At 39.7% G+C, this 22,375-nt stretch overlaps 1 protein-coding gene across 1 annotated transcript in view; it reads left to right on the forward strand.

The window, feature by feature from the left end:
- The window catches only part of st6galnac3 (ST6 (alpha-N-acetyl-neuraminyl-2,3-beta-galactosyl-1,3)-N-acetylgalactosaminide alpha-2,6-sialyltransferase 3), an 85,238-nt gene extending 82,169 nt beyond the window's left edge, over positions 1-3,069 (forward strand). Inside the window, exon 5 of the mRNA XM_038717484.1 lies at positions 813-3,069. Coding sequence (XP_038573412.1) covers positions 813-1,002 — 190 coding nt within the window. The 3' untranslated portion in view covers positions 1,003-3,069. The remainder of the gene's footprint in view (positions 1-812) is intronic.
- The last annotated feature ends 19,306 nt before the right edge of the window (positions 3,070-22,375 follow it).

Here is a 22,375-nt window from a genome sequence, read left to right on the forward strand (position 1 = left end):
GGCTCAGAATCTAAATTAATCTTATCATGATCTTTTACAAATGCATTTTAAAATGCATTTCAAATACATTTTAGTTAAATGCGGATCTGTTGAATAAATTTGGCTGCCAAGTGTAGCTCCTGTTTTTTCAATAAAGGAGAAACCAGTTGAGTGGAATTTTTTTTTCCCAGTGCAGCATCAGTTCAACTACTGAACACTGTCCTGACAGATCTTCACTTTAATAGTTTCATAATTTAGTTTGCCTTTTATTTCAAGGTTTCTGAAAATGGAATGGCCCCTAATTTAGTCTCCCATGCAAAATCATATTGAATCAATATACTATTATATCTATATACACACAAAAACCACATTCCAGTAATAAGCACTTGAGACAGATCAATCAGAGCAAAAGCAATTTTCAATATGTATTGTATGCCTGGTGTGGAATGACAAATATCTGTGTTACTCAACATGTAAGAACAAAAAATACTGTATTACTTTTTAATTTTTAACTTGGGCTGGGGGATAGTGTTTAATTGATTATCAAAACTGATTTTACAATATGGCAAATCAATGCAAAACAACTAGTGTTTGACCAAAGTAATGAACTGTTTTCCACTGTTCTGTGTAAAACAATAACTTCAGTAACCAATTTTTTTTAGCTTTTAATTGCAGCTTGTTGCTTGTTGAACTAGTTGGCTCATGGGAACATACAGTTTATAGTAATGACAAAAGAGGACATGAAAGAAATTAAATGATGTCCTTGTTTTTACAATAAACTGGGTAAAATTATATCTCTCTCTGCTTCTTTCCTTCTTCCCTCTCCCCTTTAGGACGGAGGGTAACAAGAAGGTTCCCTACCACTACTACGAGGCAGGCAGCCGGGATGAGTGTGCAGAGTATCTGCTCCATGAAAGCGCCCCCTACGGTGGGCACCGCTTCATCACAGAGAAGTCGGTGTTCGCCAAGTGGGCCAAAACTCATGCCATCAAGTTCTTCAACCCAACTTGGCAGCTGTCGTGACCCTGGCTGAACCAACATGGAAATACTACACCATTATCATCATCATTATTGTCATCTGGGGACCAACTGAATCTCGACACTGACAGAAAATGTGTTCCCTAATGTGCGGCAACATTCATTTTTGGCACAAATTAAACTCCATATACATTACAAGAGGTTGGTTGAGGGTTGTTTGTCAAGTCCTGGATGGCTAATCCAGGAAGTCCTTGGGGTTTTATTTAATTTTTTTTTTTTTGGGTCACTCAATAAGACAGAATTACGGTTTGACCAACCCGGACAGCAAAAACATATCTTTCTCAGAAATTAAGTATTTTTTCTCCTGAATCTGAGAGCTGAAGAAAGTGTACAGCACTCCACTCTTCATTGACTAATGGATCCATTAGCTGCTCTATGAGTTTAGCAAAGGGTGGCTTGAATATTAAGAAAACAACAAGAAGAAGCAACAACCATGCATCAACTTGCAGTGACCTTAATGGCTCACATGTCCGCAGGCGCATCGGAAAGGCTGAATAATTTTTTTTTTTTTCCAAGACTGTAGCTGGAGAAGAGCTCAGCCGCTGCAGAGACGAGTCACATTGCCATGGACGTCTGTTGAGCTCGTATACTACTGCTTTCTCTGCATGTCTGTCTTATTCTGTCAGGCTGTAATTAATCCATAACAGATTCATTCATGTATTCATCCTTGACTGAGGAAGTATTGAAGTTTAGGTTTAATTTCACTGTTGCGTCTAAGGAAGCTTCAGCAAGCAAGATCCTTTAAATAATAAAACACAAGTGAGCAAATTTCAGTCAAACCCGAAGGTAAACCAGATGTGCAGATGTGAGTCAGCTCTTTTTTATCGTAAGGCTTGGTTGTTGTGCTGTGTGTGAAGTCACACAACTTACAGATGTCAGCTTTTTTTTCTTTTATAATGCTGTGAAGTTTCATTGTAAGAGACATGTTTTGGCGTTGGCTTGATGTCCAGATGGGTTGCTAATTTATTCTGCAGAGATACGTTGCTAACTCTCTTTAACAGCGTGCCATTGACAGCATCACATAGAGCAATGTGCAATTTGAAACTCCATCCTTATGGAAGGAGTTAAATCATTTGTGACCCTGTAGAGGGAGAGATTTATGTGTGCAGTGAATCTATTTGAAGTTAATTGTATTCTATTATCATTTTGTGCCTGCAATATACTCTGCAGTTCATTGTATAGAGACAAGGTAGAGTCTCAGTCTCTCTCTCACTCATATTCTCATCCAGCTTTGTGCCTCTTTGTGTACAGTATCACTGTGTGAACACATCCTCCCATTTGTCTTTGAAAGTGTGCACGTCTCCTGGTTCAGGACATTACATTTGAATGCATCTGTTCCAAGACGGTGAAGAATAGTCAGTGAAGCGCAGAGGTGTGTAGGTTGGTTGGTAGCTGTGGAGGGCTGAGACACTCTGGCTGTGACCGTGAACTGCCCCCCCCCCCCCCCACCCCCTCCGTGATTAGTGTCCGTGGCCCAGAAGGGAGGAGTGGAAGGATTCAAAGACTTCTAATTTAGGCGATTTGATGCACAAGGTCCCTGGCGACTGTAATGTACTGCAGCTGAGCGTCACAATCTCACTCCTACTACATTGTACTGTTTGCTATCACTCTCCATTTTAGGCTATCTGTCAATAAGCAATGATTTGGTGATTTACAAGTCAAAAAGACCTATACCGTCAAACTGGCAGGTTTTTGGATGTCTTGGCAGGGCCGTAGCTACCAGTAAGGACTCTAAGGTCATGTTCAACTTGGGAGTTTACATAGTGTAATGTGGTGAGGATTTTGTAAGCCAATTTCAGTTCAACCTCAATTCAGAATACTTAATTCAGTATTAACACAGTACACATAAACAATCTCAAAAAATTATACCCAAACTTATCTTATCTGAGGGTGGTGGGGTGTGTTTTTCGGGGGACTCGTGACCTCAGTATTTTAAAATTCATATAACTATTGTTTCAACAACATTCAAATGACTAAAATCCAATGCAGACCAGGTCCTAACTACACATTGAAATGTATTTCTTGAAATGCTGCTGAAGAAATACTTCTATAAAAACTTCTATAAAAACTAGCCCCTTCCCACTGCACTAACCTTTTAAGGACCCCATGAACCTTTTAGGAACTCTTCCTGCATTTCAACCAAATAAATAGTGTCTACATTTAGTTCCTGGCCTGTGGGTAGCACCTTCAGGTGGTCCAGGAACCATTAAGCAGTGATCGGACAGAGTGCAGTTTTTGCAGTGAGAGGTGCATTGTTGCATTTGTGGTTGAATATTACATTTCAAATGAAGCTGTCATTCTTTAAGCCATTATCAGTCCAATCAGCTTAATCTTCACTGTTTTTCGGATGCAAGGGAAACAGAAATATGCAGTTCAGTTTGTTTTGTTTTGTGAGTGTTTGGGTTCCTTAGCACCTAAAGCTATTTGGTTGAACAGGGGACTAACTAACTTTTCAAGCAAATTTAGTATGATTATGTCAAAGTACTATTATCAATTTCAAGAATTAACCTTTCTTTCAGACTGTCTTGAAGTCAGAGAACAGCCACTGAGTTTGCACGTCAACTAATCCATCTCCTTGAACGGAGCAGTTTCTTTGCCCTAATGAAGACTGTGTGACAAAGCTCCAGACAAAGCTAATATGTGGCAGAATGTTTTTAGATGTATTCCAGTTTTAAGTCGGACAACTGTTTTGACCTGAGATAACCATCCCCCCCTGCATCTGGGTTATTGTGTGTCAGCTGCATGATTGCAAATACGTTTGGCTTCTCTTGCTTGAGGACAAGTAAATTCTGCTCTCTCTTGGTTGTCCAGACAGAGCAAGGTATCCTCAAGATTTACAAAGACTGTCCTACAACTCAAAACTCATTGTAAGTCAACCTAACCGGCTAGAGCGTCAGCAAAATGTAAAAGCAATCCGTTTTAAATTCCTCCCGGTGTAGGTTAGCGTATAGGAGAAGGATATAACACAGGTAGGGTCATGGTTCCGCTTTCCTCTGGGACGACACGTGCTCGTGGGGTATGCTGTAGTCTGGTACTGCAAGCAGCTGCAGATCAAATGTTTCCACCACACGATATATGTAATGCAGAAACGTCTTACGGTAGTATTTCCTGTTCAGGAAGCCTGAAGATAAGATTTGGGCCTCAGGGAGAGTTGGAATTACACTTCTTTCTGTTCCTGTGGGAAAAAAACCCCTGATGAGGCTCGAATTCATACAGTATGCCATGCATGTTACATGATTAACGTACATCTTTTATACATTTCCACTCAGCCCGTGATTGTGCAGTCATCTGGCAGCTCTCCACCACTCAGTTTTACCTCTGCTGTACAGTATATCCACCATAAATTGTAAAGCGCTTCACACCAAGATAAGATATGAAGTTGTGTGTTATGGTGCATTATTTGAAAATTGCAGCAGCACCGTGTTCCTTCTTCTTGTTCATCTTACATTCTCCTTTTGTTGAGGTTTTTAAAAAATAATGTTTTTATTTATTTATTTTTTTGATGCAGTGGTTTCTGTGCAGTTCTTTTTCTGCTGCAGGTTGCATGTTGCCAACATTTTCTGCTGTTTCAGGCTGTGCTCTCGGTTATTTTCTGATCACCAAACACTCCGTTGTTCTCAGCTAGAACACACAGGAAGAATACCCACAAATGTATTATACAGGATATTATGGAGAACACTCCCTCCTATAGGCTCCCATGAATCATCTATGGCTCACAGGAGGAGTAGACACATTCAACAATAAGTAACACAATGAATAAAAGTGGGAGCAGAGTTGGAGGATAAATATTAAATACTTCTAATTTTCAGAGATTTATTTTTAATTTCAAGAATTTTTTTTTAACTTAAGACATGTTGGGAAAAATGTTTGTTTGCTTTCTTGCTGGGACTGAGAAGTTAGTCTCGTATCCATATGGTAAATATGAAGTTAAAGCTTAGCTTAGCAGAAAGACCTCTAGCCTGGCTCTGACCTGAGGTAAGAAAATCTGCCTACAAGCACCTCTAAAGCTCACTATTTAACACATTGTATTACATTTTTTTTATGCATATAAACTGTGTAAAAAAAATGTAAAACCAACAATTTCTTTTACTGGTGGTTATGTGCCGGGCTATTTCTTGGCTCTGAGCTGTTGCCAGTCAACTAGCTTAAGACTCCAGGAAGTTGCGGTACCTGTCCTGTCCATAAAACATTGTCTTCTTCAGTGGGATTTTGAATGAGGTTTCCTTACTTCTGGAACAGAATATTTTGGTTTCGCTCTCTATAACCTGTCACTTTTTTAGGTTTTAGTACTGAAATGAGATTACGTGTAAATTAGCAAGCCTTATTTGTACAGTGCCAGGCTAGCTGTGTTTCCCTGTTTCCATGATAACCAGCTGTTGGCTGTAGCTTCATATCGACCATACAGATATGAGAGTGATATGAATTTTCTTATCTAGCTCTTTGTGAAAGTGAAAATTTCCCAAAATGACTTAAATTTCCCAGATGTTTTGTTAATCTCTGATTCAGGTTTTTTTGTTTTCATCCACAGCTTAAAAGGGATCATTTAAACTGGCCCCATTTCAGCAGTGAAATTTGCATGGAAACGGCTTTCACCCATCCTCAAACCTGAAGCAGACTTTTTTTCTTCTTTGTTTTTCTTCTTCTCTCTTTGTACCTTGCTATATATTGCTTGGCAACAGACATGGCAGCAGAATGAGCTCCTATTGTTAACTCGTTGTATATAATACAAGTTAAGTTATAAGTTAAAAGGCAAATTGAAGGTCACTTCTCTTAAAACAGAGTTGATTTTAAAAAACAGTCCTGATTAAAACGCCTCGGTCTGGAGGAACAAAGATGTGAATGTCATTATTGCGTTTTGCTCTCATTATTTTGGCTCTTTTTTTCCTGCTGTGATCAGTGGAGGTAATTACTGTCTGTTTTGGGGTCAAGAGTTCAGATTTAAAAAAACTGTTGATTGTCTGACTGCACGTCGAAACCTTTTCAGTTCAATATGTAGCATTTTACTCGTTCCCCCTGATTGTTGTACTTGTTGCCATTTTCTCAAATGCCTCAAGTGCTTTCTTGCGTTAAAAAAAATTATTTTCTCTTTTCCTGTGTGCATATCTTACGATTGTTTTTGTGTTGCAAAGCACTTTTCTTTTTCATTTTCACGTCAAGTGTCCTTGTGAAATGTGTAACTTTGGGTGTGTGTTGAGTTACATAGAATGTAATATAACACTGAGGTTATTATAATGAAAGAAAAGTGTTTTTTTTTCTAACACAGCTAACGCACTTCTTTTATTGGTGGTGAAATAACATCCAAATGCTGCATGGATTATTGCAGGTTATTGAAATGTACATTTTGTTAAAAAAAAGTAGTGATTATATGTGTTATCCTGTCATTTGCTGTCGTCTTATTAGCTAAAATTAGATATATTGTGAATTTTCTTATTTTTACCAATGTGCATTCTGTTCTCTGTCTTTTATTATATGTGAGGATTAAAGAAAACCTAAAACCCTGTTATATGATTAAATTCTTTTCAACAAAACAAAACAGTGTAAGCAGCATCAGAATGTAAGAAAACCTGGTGAAATGTGTTCATATAAGAATGGAGCCTGAGTTGAGCTGTCATCTCAAATCTGGCATCTCATGAGATTTTAAAACATCAGTGAAGGAGCAGAGATGTGCTGAGTTTGGACAGTTCTCAGGAGTGTCTGTGAGCATGAGACTTTTATGTAACCTCTGCATAAACGAACAGGAGTCTGAAATAATGCTCACATTCATGGATTTTATGCTACAGTAATGAATAAAAGATCAAGATGAAAATTAAAGGTGCACGCCAGCAATTTAGTAGTGCACTTTCTTAAATTTGAGGAACTCACAAGAGACAGATTAAAGAAAAGAATGGTCAAAAGTAAAGCTGAGAGATCTTGACTTTTTATTGAGCTCCAAAAAGACACAGGATCCTGCATTTTCCCTCCTAGCCTTGTAAATACCAAATGTCTTTCAGCTTATTTGTAACTCAGGCTTATATCATTCACATACTACTAATTTGCAACAGGAAATTTTCAACCAATCCCAGCTGACATTGGGCGAAAGGCGGGGTACATCCTGGACAGGTCGCCAGTCCATTGCAAGGCCACACATAGACAAACAACCACTCACGCTTGCATCTAAGGATAATTTTAGGGTCACCAATCAGCCTAGTCTGCATGTCTTTGTCATGTCTTATTTGATTCGTTGTCCCTACAATATCCGCTTGTTGCAGCTAAAGGATGATTTAACACATTTATGGCCATGTTTCGGCAACTTAACCACTTGGTGAAGCTTAGCAAGAGATACAGGTCTTGTTAAAAAAATACAGTAACAAGGGACAGTGAGATAGAAGGTTCTTTTCTATATTTAACCTAAACCACTATCTTTCCTTTACCAAACCTTTACCCAAGAATATTTGTAGGCTAAACCTAGGCCACGGTAACGACACAAAGGATGCAGGAGGCAAATTTAGGACTCCTGTGTTACAATCTTTTACTTTGTGCAGCACAAAAAGTTAACACTTGACTGGAATCCTGAAAACCACACAGTAGTATGTAATGTAATGTAATATTTCGGAGTCAGGGTTGTTAGTCTCCAAGTCTACTCGCCAAAGCCGCGTTTTCAAAGGCTGAAAAACTCCTCATAATTAGTAAACTGACCTTTAAGTGCAAAACTGGTGGCGTTCCCCTTTAAATATGGGTTGTCTGAGCTGTGATGCTGGATGTTTCATGGCTAACTGCAGAAGTGGGTGGACAGGTTTTATTTCAATGGAGCATCTTTTCACTCTCATTTAGAAAGAAACTGTCACGTAGTTCCCAAGCTGATGCTAAGTCTTGCCTTTTGTGGTATTTAGCAGAAATGTTCTGCAGAACAGCAACGTAATCTTCAGTGTTCTTGTACTCCCTTCCTCCTTTTGTCTTTAGTGTAATTAATTTAGTTTGAGTTGTTGTCTGCCTGAGCTGACCAACATGTCTCCAACCCTGCAGGAGGGATTTAGTCACAGAAGCCGATGTGTTCATGAACATATACCTTTGCTTCATTTAGCCCAGTCTCTGAAAATTGTGCCAATTATATTGCATCTTATAAACCAAGGTGTCGGGCATCCATGAGCTGAACACATAAAATCAGCAGGCTCATAATAATAACCAAATAGCATTGCTTCAAAGACGATTCACCTCTCAGAAGTGCTGCATGAAACCATGCAGGGAGTTTGCAGTTTGAGCAATGGGAGCACATGATTTTGTGCATTTGTGAATTTGCACAAGCTTTGCAACAACAGAGAAAGTAATAAGCCAATAAACTTTTTTTTCAGTCTACCTTGAAGAGAGAGCAAGGGAAACATTCCTCCATTTTGTTAGACCTCAATTAAATTCCAACTGTCACGCGTTAGTGTTTACCCAGCTTAACCGAGGAAGGTCAATGAGACAACTGGAATATTTTAAATTCAATGTTTGCAAATTTGTTCTTGCAGAGTGTTTGACCTCTGGAACATATTTGCAGGAGGATGTGCTCTCCAGGGCCAGATGGTGCTGCAATATGTAGTTCAGGAACAATTACGGTGGTAATTATAAAATATAAGGGCTGAAGGAAGGTAAGGGGAAAAATGCATAGGTGTTGGAAAGTGTTTTCTTTTTCATACACTCTACTTCAAAACACTTGTTTGAAGCACTTTTATGTTATATTGACAAAACTTTTATGTTTAAAAAAAACATGCCAGCTGTGTCCCCATTCCATAAAACATTATAATTCTAAAGCAGGTTTTTTAGTATAGGTAGGTACTCAACAAAGAATTATTTATATAGGCTATTATATAAATATAAGCATACTGAAAATGCTTGATTTTTGAGTGTTATACAGTATGTATTATGTTGCCTACAACATAATAAAAAAGCAAGTGGGGGAGCTACTCAGAGCCCTGCAAAATATTAAAACAAGCTGTGAATGTCAGCGATGCTGGAAAAGCTCCTTCAAGGTTGCGGTTCCATTGATGTCGGTTGGCACAGGTATTGCACCATTTGTTGTTAGTAAAAATGTAATGTAGGCTACATTTATTTCTTGTATACTAAATGTAAAAACTGTATACTATGAAAATTAGTGTGGTGTCCATACTGTTTATTATTATTATGTTGTATGGACTTGGATACAGCAAATGAGTGTTGTGTAGATTAGAGAATCTTTCACATATTTGAACCCCACAGTAACTTGGCAGACAATTACAGCTGCAGAGCAAAAACTTCAGTGTTAGTGTTTGTTAGTTTGCATTATGTGTTGTGGTGTCACATGAAGTGATGCTGATTCTCGCTTGTGTTTATGTTTCAGGCTTGTGGTTGTACTGCAGTTTGCTGCCTCACTGATCTGTTCTCTGTAAAGTTTTATCAATCAGATCATTTTCTAGCCCACAGGTAGCCCACTGATGTCTACACAAACATTCATTTGCATCACTTTTATACACTGAATTTAAAAGTTGTTTTTAATAAATTATTGAGCCTAATTATCCCTGTTTCTGACATTTCATTTACGCCTCTCTTATACAAAAACTCCTCTTGTGTCTACTACATTTTTACTTATCTGTTGCACTAATCACCACTTTTCTTGTTTGTTTGACAGATGCAGCCAATTAGTCAGGTGTGTGTGGGACACATCCAAGTCGAAAAACATCATATCAGCTTCCCCTGAGCAATGATCCCCAGCTGTCTACAAGTCTCAAACAGTGTGTTTGTTTGTTTGCACTTTGAATGTTTGCATCCTTGTTTCCGCTCATTTGCATGTTTCATGAGGACTAACATGCTTTTTGGATGCTGTCCTGTCCACTTGGCGCAGTACTTGTGTGTCCTGCCAGATCCTGTTAATTGGTGTGTTCCACTGGTTTCAAAGTGGCCGACCAGTCCAGAAATTGTGCCCGCTCTCAGTTTGTAGCCGAAACAAATCAGACAATCCATGTGGGAGTGAGCAGCTAGTCCTACTTTTCTTCCCCGTCTGCTAACTTTTTAAATAATCCATAACATTGTAAAGTGCATGAAAGATGGAGGAGTGTATTGTGTTTTAATTAATTCCATGCAGGTTTCCTAAAGGCTCTTTAACAATATGTCGCTCTGGTGCCTCATTAATGACTTGCATGGAGCAGACATCACTTTGATCGTGGTGTCTTTACACCCACCTCCCTAAAGAAATATGAGTGCTACACTAATTGCCTCATGTTTATATTGATTACACCCCCCCTCCTCCAGTAGTCAGTCATCCTCCCATCTTCACTTTCTCCAAGCATATCGAGCCTGTCAGGAATAAGCATTCGAAGGATAAAGTGTGACGTGAAATGTCAACAATTTTCAGATTATCTGAGGCAACAGAAAACATTCAACTGTGACTAATTGCAGCCATAGCTCTGACAAAATACATCTCTGTGCTGTCAGGGGTAGCTACAGTATATTCCTTCTGAGTCTGTATTTGTACTGCTTGGAAATGTTCAACAATAATTCACATTACCATCCGAAATAAGTGTTTTGCATTGTGTAATATGACCACAAGCTAAATAATATCTGAGTTAATGCCCCTCTTTACAACCATCTCCTCCCATCCTTTCATCAACCTTGATGTAATCAAAATTTATAACATACTACATTTCCTGTGTGCCTGAAGGTAATTGAATTGCTCTAAAAGGTCTTATCTCTGGAAAGCCTGCTTCCACACATCACAATCAATCACCCCCTCTGATGCCTATTTATATTCCTCCAAATACATTTTCCACAGGTTTTCTTTATTCATGTTCAGTGCATTTTCAGCTTTATGCTGATGATGTCCTGGTTTGTGTGACAGCAGACAGAAGTGATTGACTGCTCTGTCAAATTCGCTGCTGGGAGGCGTCAGCTGCTTCCAAGGTGCATGAGGAGGATCAAGGGGACTGGGAAAATTTCCTGGAAAGAAACGCTGCTTCACTTTCATAGTTACACACACAGTCTCCCCTGGGGAGAAAAAAAGGCCTATTTTACTTCGGTCTACTCTCACAGTATGATGATGGTCATTGCAACTATAACAACAGGTTTAGTTTAAATTGGTGATGTTGCTGACTCTTGCTGTGGTTGAAGAATTAATGGCTATCTTAGCTAACAACTTGCTTAGCACTGCTGCTGGGAGGCTTGGCTAATCCTTTCAGCTGAAAATATGAAGCAGCAATGTTATGTGCTTGCATTAACTTGACTTGACTATATTTGTCATTGTTCATGCAAATAACTATAATAATGCACACAGATGTGTAGTAGTATTTGACAGTTTATTGAGTTAAATTCAATTGCTTCACCTCTTTTCAATCAAAACAAGATGCCTTTAATATTATGTATTAAAAATTGATACCTCTACAAGTGCCATAGTCTAGTTAATTACTTATTAAAGTTAAATGATGCAGCCTTATTCCTTTGTCCTTCTCATTCAGAGTTGATAAAATGCAGATAGATGCTGGTGAAGTACCAAGATTATTAGAAATGCATTCACTCTGGATTCTCATCCTCTGATTTCATCACTGAAAGTGAGTAGCAGTCGTATTGTATGTGTGTAAAGAAATGTGACAGCCATTGATGGAAATCTTTGCCAGAGCTCGTTCTCTTAAAAGGAATAATGTATGACATTTTGGGAAATGTGCTTATTCACTCTCTTGCAGTGACTGAGATGAAATTGATGCCACTCTCATATCTGTCCTTCAAGTATGAAGCTAGAGCCAAAAGATGATTAGCTTAACATAAAGACTGGAAGCAGGGGGAAACAGCTAGCTTGGCTCTGTCCAAGGTGGTAAAGAATCTGCCTACCAGCACCTCCTAAGCTTGCTAATTAACACATTGTACCTTTTCTGTTAAAACTGTACACAAACAGAAATGTAAAAATGTCCAAATAGTCCAGTAACATGTCTTTGTGTTAAAGTATTTGATTTTTGCAGTCAAATGCAAATTGCAAATCTGTGCAGCTGTGGAGGGCGTTCATCATCAGGTGTGTCAAATGGCTACTTCTAGGTGTCCTCAGAGTTGCATTAATGAAAAGCTCAAAGGCATTTTCTAATGGTAAATACAAGAAGTGAATAAATGAAACAGGAATACACACATCCACAAAACTACCATATATACAGATCATATTACCTTAGGCGCTCCTCTAATTGGAGTTGTATAAGCACATGAGGTAATCACTTGGTACACCTGCTGGTGATGAGTTGAATGGTCATTATTGGCGTCAGGTTAAAAGACTCAGTCCCAAAGCTGAATGATGCTGAAAAAGACACAGCCTAAATGTTTTCACATTTTAGTTTCCTGTGCTGAATGTAGAAACTGAAAAAGAGGATTCTGATAAATTTGAGTGTGCAAACTGCTTTTGTACTTGTACTTTAAATGCACCACAGCTCTGTTTTAGTCTTTAGTTTAGTGCAATGTTTTAAAGGCGCTATATATATATTTTTTATTAAATTAATCGCTTTTTTATTGCATGTATGTGAAGATGTTGTAACCTTATATAAAAATTATCCACGTGGCTGTGACTCTTGCCTGCTGAATCTGTACAATACACCCAGCAACAACACCGCAGCTAACAACAGATTCCACTAAGTCCATAAAACAACTGACTCCCAGCACAACACCGACTCCAACACAAACGCCACGCAAGGATAAAAAACAACAATAAAGTTTTGTATGCTGGAGCCAATCATGCCAAACGAGAATCTTTGGGTGAAAACACAGTCAACGTCGGAAAAGTCACGGAGAAACCTCCACTTTGTTTTGGAACCGACAAACGAGTTAGCTTTTGTCCTGTTGGACAGGTAAACTAACATTATGTAAAGCATGTGAAATATATTGTGATTTTGTGTTATGGTTGGCTCAAGTTATATAAAGTTAGCTAACGCCAACCAGTTGCATTATCCAGGGCGAAATGCTACAGCTGTGTGGCTTTCCACATTACTTCACCAACACGATCTATATAACTATTCCGTGTCCCACTGGTATTATGTCAAAGTGTTGATTTTAGCCTGCAAGAAATTATGTTATGGTATAAAGCAAATGTGGAGCAATTTGTTTATACTAGCCTATAGTGATATAAGGCAGGCAGGGCAGCTAGCTAGATTAGCACGGATCTGCCGCTGTTCTTGTCGTTTTACTGATTCTCAGGTACACAGCTTCTCCACCTTCTCAGTTGCTGTAACTTACATGACCCACATAATATACACTCACCTAAAGGATTATTAGGAACACCACACTAATACTGTGTTTGACTTCAGAACTGCCTTAATTCCACGTGGCATTGATTCAACAAGGTGCTGAAAGCATTCTTTAGAAATGTTGGCCCATATTGATAGGATAGCATCTTGCAGTTGATGGAGATTTGTGGGATTCACATCCAGGGCACGAAGCTCCCGTTCCACCATATCCCAAAGATGCTCTATTGGGTTGAGATCTGGTGACTGTGGGGGCCATTTTAGTACAGTGAACTCATTGTCATGTTCAAGAAACCAATTTGAAATGATTCGAGCTTTGTGACATGGTGCGTTATCCTGCTGGAAGTAGCCATCAGAGGATGGGTACATGGTGGCCATAAAGGGATGGACATGGTCAGAAACAATGCTCAGGTAGGCCGTGGCATTTAAACGATGCCCAGTTGGCACTAAGGGGCCTAAAGTGTGCCAAGAAAACATCCCGCACACCATTACACCACCACCACCAGCCTGCACAGTGGTAACAAGGCACGATGGATCCATGTTCTCATTCTGTTTACGCCAAATTCTGACTCTACCATCTGAATGTCTCAACAGAAATCGAGACTCATCAGACCAGGCAACATTTTTCCAGTCTTCAACTGTCCAATTTTAGTGAGCTCTTGCAAATTGTAGCCTCTTTTTCCTATTTGTAGTGGAGATGAGTGGTACCCGGTGGGGTCTTCTGCTGTTTTAGCCCATCCGCCTCAAGGTTGTGCGTGTTGTGGCTTCACAAATGCTTTGCTGCATACCTCGGTTGTAACGAGTCAAAGTTGCTCTTCTATCAGCTTGGATCAGTCGGCCCATTCTCCTCTGACCTCTAGCATCAACAAGGCATTTTCGCCCACAGGACTGCCGCATACTGGATGTTTTTCCCTTTTCACACCATTCTTTGTAAACCCTAGAAATGGTTGTGCTTGAAAATCCCAGTAACTGAGCAGATTGTGAAATACTCAGACCGGCCCGTCTGGCACCAACAACCATGCCACGCTCAAAATTGCTTAAATCACCTTTCTTTCCCATTCTGACATTCAGTTTGGAGTTCAGGAGGTTGTCTTGACCAGGACCACACCCCTAAATGCATTGAAGCAACTGCCATGTGATTGGTTGATTAGATAATTGCATTAATGAGAAATTGAACAAGTGTGTCTAATAATCCTTTAGGTGAGTGTACAATAATGCATCATCACGGTGCAGGACAACAACACAGTAGAAGAAGACCCATTCACTAGAGTAATGTTCCTTATCGTGGTCTAACTGTTACTGAAAAGCGGCAGGCGAGCCAATGTATCATGTCGGCTAAATGCAGTCAATGTAACGTTATCATGCCACCAGCATGGATTATTTCAATGTCAAGCTGATATTACTTGCAATGGGAGTTTACCTGAGTTTCCAGCACTTTGTTTGAAGCTGGAGTGTCGCATTTCGCTCGCTTATGAGTTCAAGCATGCGTATGAGCACACCACAGGTTGCAATCTAAAAACCACACCGCTAGTGGCTGTTGGAAACTTCATATTTCCCCTTTAACAAAATGCTTTTTTTAAATGGGGTATTTCGGATCAAAATACTTTACCGGTCATCAGTTGCTCTAGTCCTGGACACATCAGCAGTCATTATTTGAGGTAGTAAAAGACCATTTCTCATACAGTGGAGTTACTGGCAATACTCCCACTTGACAGACCAGCTGCTAAACATTAGACTAAATCCAGTCATGGTCAATCTGAATAACTGCCTCCAATCATCATCTGAGTGATAAGTGGGATTTTACAGGGAGTGAGAGGAGATGTTCACATTGCATTTGCAGCCATGCCAGGCAGCTGAAGACATGAAAGATTTCACTGACTGTGCTCCCCAACTTGGTGAAATTGTGGAATCCATTGACAGTTTGATTAATCACCACTCTGTAGGAAATATGCTACCAACTACAGCAGCTTTTTAGCCCTGAAGCAAAGTAAAATTGCAGTGCAGCCCCACACAGCCGTTGTTCTTCTAACCAAACATTATATGAGTTCAGTTTTCATTCCTGCTTTAGAAACCCAGAGAGTATGTTTGCTTGTCTGTCCAATCCTCTGAGGCACCACTGTTCGCTCTGGGGGATTCTCGCAATACAGAGACAGAAGAGCTTTCAAAAGCCTCCTGAAAATTAGATCTGTCCCAACAATAACATAAGACTACTTCCACCAAAAAAAACTTGAACGAAAAAACGATGAAAGGATTCATGGTTCTTCAACAGCGGGGCTGTCTATCTGACATATCATGCAGACATCTGAAAATTCATGACAAGCCGTGGTTCATCTGAACTGTGATCCTGCACAACACGACCCAGGAAACAAAGACAAATGTTGTCATATAAGTCCTTATGACTGACCGTGAATTGTTCTCATTTGTAGAATAAGAAGTAAGAAGTTAAAAGTGTTCTAAAATTACAAAACATATTTTCTCACTAACCTGTAATGGTGTGTAGCCATGCAAATAGAACTGGCTTTATGTGCTCAGGTTTTTAGATAAAGTTCTACATCTAGAGATAAAGTTTTCATTGGAACCACTTTTATTCTGAATAGTCATATTTTTTTTATTCTGAAAATTGTCTGTCTGTCTGTTCTGTGGATTATTAAGAGTAATAGGGACACTGTTTCTGGAAAGAAGTGCTGCTGTCGAAGTTTGCAAATGTAGTATTTCACAAATTAAATCCTGTATTATTGTACACAAGTTAAACTGGGACCCACGGCTGATAAATACAGGTGGAAGTGTAAAAATGAGCATTCCTTCATTTAAGATAGGAATCTCCTTTTTGGAAAATGGTAATGAAAAATGTTGGAGAGTGGTTGGATAAACCACTGCCGGAATCGCCACAGCTGTGTTTATTAAAATACAGGTCTCTACTATCACCGAATATATTCAATCATGAATTTTGACACTGGCTTTATTGAAACTTCAAGGATTGTTCTCCACCATGGGAAGAGTCAGACCAAACCTGATTTTGCTGAATGGCTAAAATCAATGACTTGATTGCAAGGACCCATCATTATCCAACATGTCCTCCAAATTAGAAAAATACCTTGTGTGTAACTTTCCTCTAGAATCACAGAGAAGTGATGGTCTGTATTTGTATAGCGCCTTTCTAGTCTTTGCGACCACTCAAAGCGCTTTACACTACATCACATTCACCCATTCACATAGTGATGAATGAGGCTAAGGTGCAATCAGAACGGAAGTAACATTCATACACATTCACACATTGATGGGACAGCCACCGGGAGGAATTTGGGGTTCATGCACACTTTCACATGCTGGGGGAGCCAAAGATCGAACCACCTACCTTCTGATGAACAGTCACCCCTGATCTGATGCCACCGTCAGCAGGACAATATTATTTCACTGATCTTTCCAAAACTGTTGCAAGATGCACTGTTGAAAATTAAATCAGTTTTATGATGTGACAATGCACTGATTATAGTTTGGGTAGGTTTAAGGAAGGATTGTGGTTTGGGTTTATATAAGGACCTAGGGGACACATGGCTACTGTTCAGGACTGATCATGGTCATGATCAAAAGAAACCAGTGTTGACACTTGCAAACAGAAAGCAATAAAAGTCTCAAGTATTAAGTTTAATGTTTAATAATGCTACTGGACTTCCTTTGCTCCCATCATAATTATTATGGCTGCTGGAGGGCTTTGTCTCTTGAACATAAACATTTGTCGCTTTGAGGAACTTGCTGAAATAACTTTTTAAGTTAATATAATATACAGGAGGCAGCATATAAGCAACTAAAATATGTACTATGTTATCTGTTCTTAAAGTATTTACTTTTTTTTAGAGGTTATGTTGGAAAATGTTTTTTTTATGTAATTTAATCAACGCCGAGAGTTTTTAATGAGGAAAATATGGACATACCATCGGCCCAACTGACAAATTGATCTTCCCACCTAACTGAGAAGTATGGTTACTGCCAACAAATAGCAAACAGTCTCTTAAGCAACCGAGGCGAGGGTAGTTTCATCACTTATTGTTAGTGTCATCACTTACATCACGGGAATCCTGAACCAGCTGTAGCTGTTTACTACATTCAAATTATAGGAACTTAAGTGAAGTTTGCAAAGAAGATTTTACATTTTAGATATGAATATATATTCCTGAAAGAATTACTGCAGTTTAAAAAACAGTACTATTTTGGATTTTGCACTCTCAGACAGCATTACAGATGATTTCAGACTCCTTATTTTGCAGTCCTTCACTCTTGACCTCCAATAGCTCCCTCGTCATTGACGAACGAAACCTTCCCCAGCATCTGGCTCACTTGCTCCCCCCGCGAGAGCGAGCATGTCGGGGCAGACGAGTTTGCCTCCCTCCGGGCCCGGGTGATGAGACAGTGCATTTACATTAGCCTAGTGAAGCAAGAGCAGTGGCGCACTGCCAGCACTGAAGCACAGAGCACGCAGGCAGAGCATCTGGTGGGTTTATGCTAACGTCAGGAGTCGGTCTGCCTTCAGACAAACTCACCAACAACGCACTGGAAAACTGGCACACAGTCAGATCATAAAGTCAGATAAACAGTCATATTGAGGATGTTAATTAGCCATTACTCATTCAGCCAAATCATTTGTCAGCCAAAGAGGAAGGCAGACTCCTGGCCTGCACCTGAGTCAGTTATAACCAGGGAATGGAATTAGAGAGGAGAGGGGGCGGCTTCATTAAAGGGAATCTGGCCTCCAATCTCTTGGCTTAGACGGCAGGGAGACCAGGTTGTTCTGTTCACGGGAAAATTAGAGTGGAGAGAAAATCACTCAGAGTTGAAATTACCTTGGACACAAACTGTAATATGCCTCCAAACCACTGGCCATCAAGGGTGGATTTTCTTTGGATTTCAGTATGATGTTCAATGAAGATTTAAATGGAGGAGGCTGAGAATGGGACATTAAAGCAGCACTTGGAGAGAGGCACTTAGGTGCACCAAATGTGAATTTCCATTAGTTGGAATGGAGGATGGACATGTTAATGGCAGCAAGCGCAGCAACATTTTGAGAAGGGTTGCATTACATCTAGATGTAAGGGGAGGAATAATGCAGTTCTTTAGCTCAATTGGGTTAAAAATGGTTGTGCACAATAGCTGAAATAAGCAATAAAAGTAGCAGCAATAAGCATTTATTACACCTCACAATGTTGCCCAAGCAGAAAAATGCAGAAAAATTCGTCCCAAAGCAGAAAAGAAATGGATTGTGGATAGTTTAGAGAAGGGGTTCCCAGCCTTTCTGGCCTGTGACTCCTCATAGGTCAAGGCTTTTCTTTGGATATGAGTTGTGATCAGTTTCCCAGAGTGGGTCTTCCTTCTCAGAATTTCTCTTGAATGATTTATATGTTTGTTTTTATAGGAACAAGTATATAACATGTAATACACCCATCCCAAATACACACAAACTCAGTAGAAAAACACATTCAGAACAATGACTATACGACTGATCTCTCTGGTCTGTTTGACCATGTCACTAAGCACCTGGGCAGCCTGGTCATTTAGTTTTTTATGGATAAGTCTAATACTAGCAAATTTAATGAAGTGATCAAAACTCAACATATTTAGCTTCTTGAAAACATGGCTGTGGTGAGATCTTACCAGCTTCCTACCCAAAAATCCTTTTAAAAGACCACTTCACTGATTTCGCAAGGTTCATTAATAATACTCTACTTATACAGTTGTATAATGTAGCTTGACAATGTTGACATGTTATCTCAGATTGGGCTTAAGTCAGAAAGCCTGTGAGTCAAACTGAAGGTGTGATGCTTGAAAGAAGTGGCTATTTAGAATGTACGGTAGGGTCTAATGAAAGTTGCTTTTTAGAGTCACATAATAAGAAATGAAGGCTCCAGTGTTTTTGGAGCTTGACCTATACTGGGAACTAAAACTCAGGATATCTTGGCACTTGCTGTTTCGATTGTGACCATTCTTTTGCTGCTTAAACAGGCGTGATTACTGTTGATACCGCTTGTGACCCAGAAGTTGCACAATGAGGTAAATGTTGAAAGATCATGAAATACATTAAATACATTTTTTCAGCAAAGAGCAATAGACAATATCTGATCAATTTCAATGTATGTAAATTCACTTTGGCAGCCTTGTTTACCATTTTTACATGTTTCTCAAATGTTAGATAGGAATCAAGATAAAGAGATATTTATTTCTGAAACCTATTCAGTACATTAATAATTAACTTTAAAATCGTACTTATTAACTCCTGACCCCTTCATTAAAAGCATATTGACAGTGATATAGTTCCAGGAGGAGTGGAAGAGGACTCCAGTGGCAATCTGTGAAGCTCTGGTGAACTCCATGTCCAAGAGGGTTAAGGCAGTGCTGGAAAATAATAGTGGCCACACAAAATATTGACACTTTGGGCCCAATTTGGACATTTTCACTTAGGGGTATACTCACTTTTGTTGCCAGCGGTTTAGACATTAATGGCTGTGTGATGAGTTATTGAGGGGACAGCACATTTACACTGTTATACAAGCTGTACAGTCAAAGTGTCATTTATTCAGTGTTGTCACATGAAAAGATAAAATCTAATATTTACAATAATGTGAAGGGTGTACTCACTTTTGTGAGACATTGTATATGTGCCTCTGTGTTGGCTGCATAGGTGGTGTGTGGACGGACACTGATGCATTATCACCGAGCTGCTTTCTCATTTGGCGAAGTCAGATTGTGCATGCTTGTCTCACCTCCAGCAGAGACAGACAACAAAGCCGATCCTTCACAAAGCGTCGGGTCTCCCTCTGTACTCATGGCCCAGTCACCCCTGAAACTAGATTCCCTCTTCCATCATGCCTGAGGGAACACCTTAATTAAAGGCCAGCTCAGAGCAAAGAACACCCATAACCCTAGTCCTGACGTGTCCACAGTTAACAAACATGGAGAGAAAATAAATCCCCTAGTGGACAATGTCCCGGCCTTGCTACACCAACTGTAAATGAACAGATTGTGGTGTAATGACTGTATTCACTGGATAAAGGGGCAGGATTAAATATTGTTTGGGCTTCAACTTATTTACATGAGAATAGTCCCGATGATTGACGTTATTTAATTGAATCTGGTCTTGGAAATCCTGTTTTCTAATATACTTGCAGTCCAACCTGAATGGGCTTAATTTTTTCGTCCCATCTGGTAACACAATCCATTCATCTCCCTCATAATGGCCTGTCAGCTGTTAATATTATGTTAACAATGTGTTTATCACACAAAGAGCCAATGCCACATTCTTGCAGATTAAAGTTAGGTCACACTTGAACTGTATGTTTCAGATTCAACTACCACAAGAGACACTGTGTCCAACCTAGTTAAAGGAACTTTTTTTTTTTTCACATCAAAGTCTGTTTACAGGTCTTTGAAGAGTACTACTGCATATGTGAAAGAGGTTGTATAAGTGATGTAACTTGACAATGAATCTGGGGGTGTGGAGTGAAAAGATGTGAGCTTACCAGACCTATGCAGCCCGCTCCTCACCTCTGCTTTGTGCTAGAGGCTCGAGGCTCAAGGCTACATTAGCTGCTACAAGCATAACACACACTAATCTCCGACCAAAATGTTGGATGCAGGCTTGAGTTGCATTGTGGGTAATGTGGCTGTGGTGTCCGAACAATAATGCTGCGATGATGTGTTGAGAAGAAATCCTCTTGACACTGTTCTTGATCATAAAAGTTTATTACATCAAGGAATTCAGCATCAATTACAAGCTCTGCAGCAGCTTGGAGAGTGACCCAGCCCGATGGCCACTCTGTCTTTCTGTACATCAAACATCGCTTATATAGGGTGTGTTTAGGTGTATGTTAGATACCACAGAGGTCAAATTCTATAGAAGGGTTCAGTCCCTACATAACCACCAATCATTACTCCCCCTTAAGAGGTCACTGACCCTCTGTCCTGCTGCTACAGTGCTATTTTAAACTGTAATGGTCAAATGCACATATGTTATACACCACATGGCCGCCATGGTTTGATAAGGAACAAGAATGTTTGTGCAGGTACAAAAATAACGTCAACTCTAAGATCCACTTACTAGCTGGAAAGTAATCAATATTCACATCCAATGCCAGAGGCTGTTGATTATGACAGACAGGGGTTATGATCTCACACACACAAACAACAAGCTGTTATCACGTCACCAAAGTTCCACACTTAGATCAGCTGTTGACACCTGAGCTGATATCATTCGGTGATGAACACCGTCATATGTAGTTGAAAGTACAGAAAAAACCTAAGCAGACCTTTGAGTTGAAGTTATTTCATTTTCTGAAAGTAATGGAATGTCAGAAAATTAACATTAAGTGACGCATCACTTGTCACATGATGTCACATGAAATTGAGGTGTGCATATTAATGTTGACCTTTGGAAAAATACAGCTGCTAGGGTGCTTATAAGGTACAGGGTAAATTTATTTATCATTTACAAAACAGGGTTATACAATGAGATAAAGTTTACGCAACTCACAAAAGGCAAACATTATATACAAAAATGATACATTAGATCATCTAACCATCCAACCATCTAATACATTAGATTAAACACATAAATAACACATGGTGCAGTGCTGAAGATGGATCGTCTCACGGCTTGTGGAAAGAAGCTGCTCTGCAGTCTGGTGGTACGACAGTGGATATATCTGTATTTATTGCCAGATGGCAGCAGGGTGAACTGGCTGTGACTGGGTGGGTACTGTCTTTTAGTATCCTCTGCAGGCACCTCACCTCCCCTTCTGAGCAGTTTTAATCACCTGCTGCAGAGCCGTCCTGTCCTGGGCAGTGCGCATCCCATGCCAGTTTGTGATGTTTCCAGTCAGGATGCTCCCGTGTAAAAGTACTTGGCACGGGACTTTTACGGCGTGGAGATGTGAAATGATCGTGCCAGGTTCTCTGTGATGCTGGAAGCTGAAACTGTTGACCTGCTCCACCTCAGCTCCACTGATGTTGACAGAGGAGTGTGTCTTTGCCTCTAAACACATTTATTAATATTACCACACCTTATGATATGTAGATGTCTTCATTTTCATTTTTTGTTTTTCATTGGATGAAGGCCTAAAATTGTGTATACTTTACTGGTAACCATTTCTGAGACATGCTGGTTTTTAAAT

Source organism: Micropterus salmoides, unplaced genomic scaffold (assembly GCF_014851395.1).
Source record: "Micropterus salmoides isolate LMB-PRFRI ecotype aquatic unplaced genomic scaffold, ASM1485139v1 Ms_hic_scaffold_14, whole genome shotgun sequence".
Classification (NCBI taxonomy): Eukaryota; Metazoa; Chordata; class Actinopteri; order Centrarchiformes; family Centrarchidae; genus Micropterus; species Micropterus salmoides.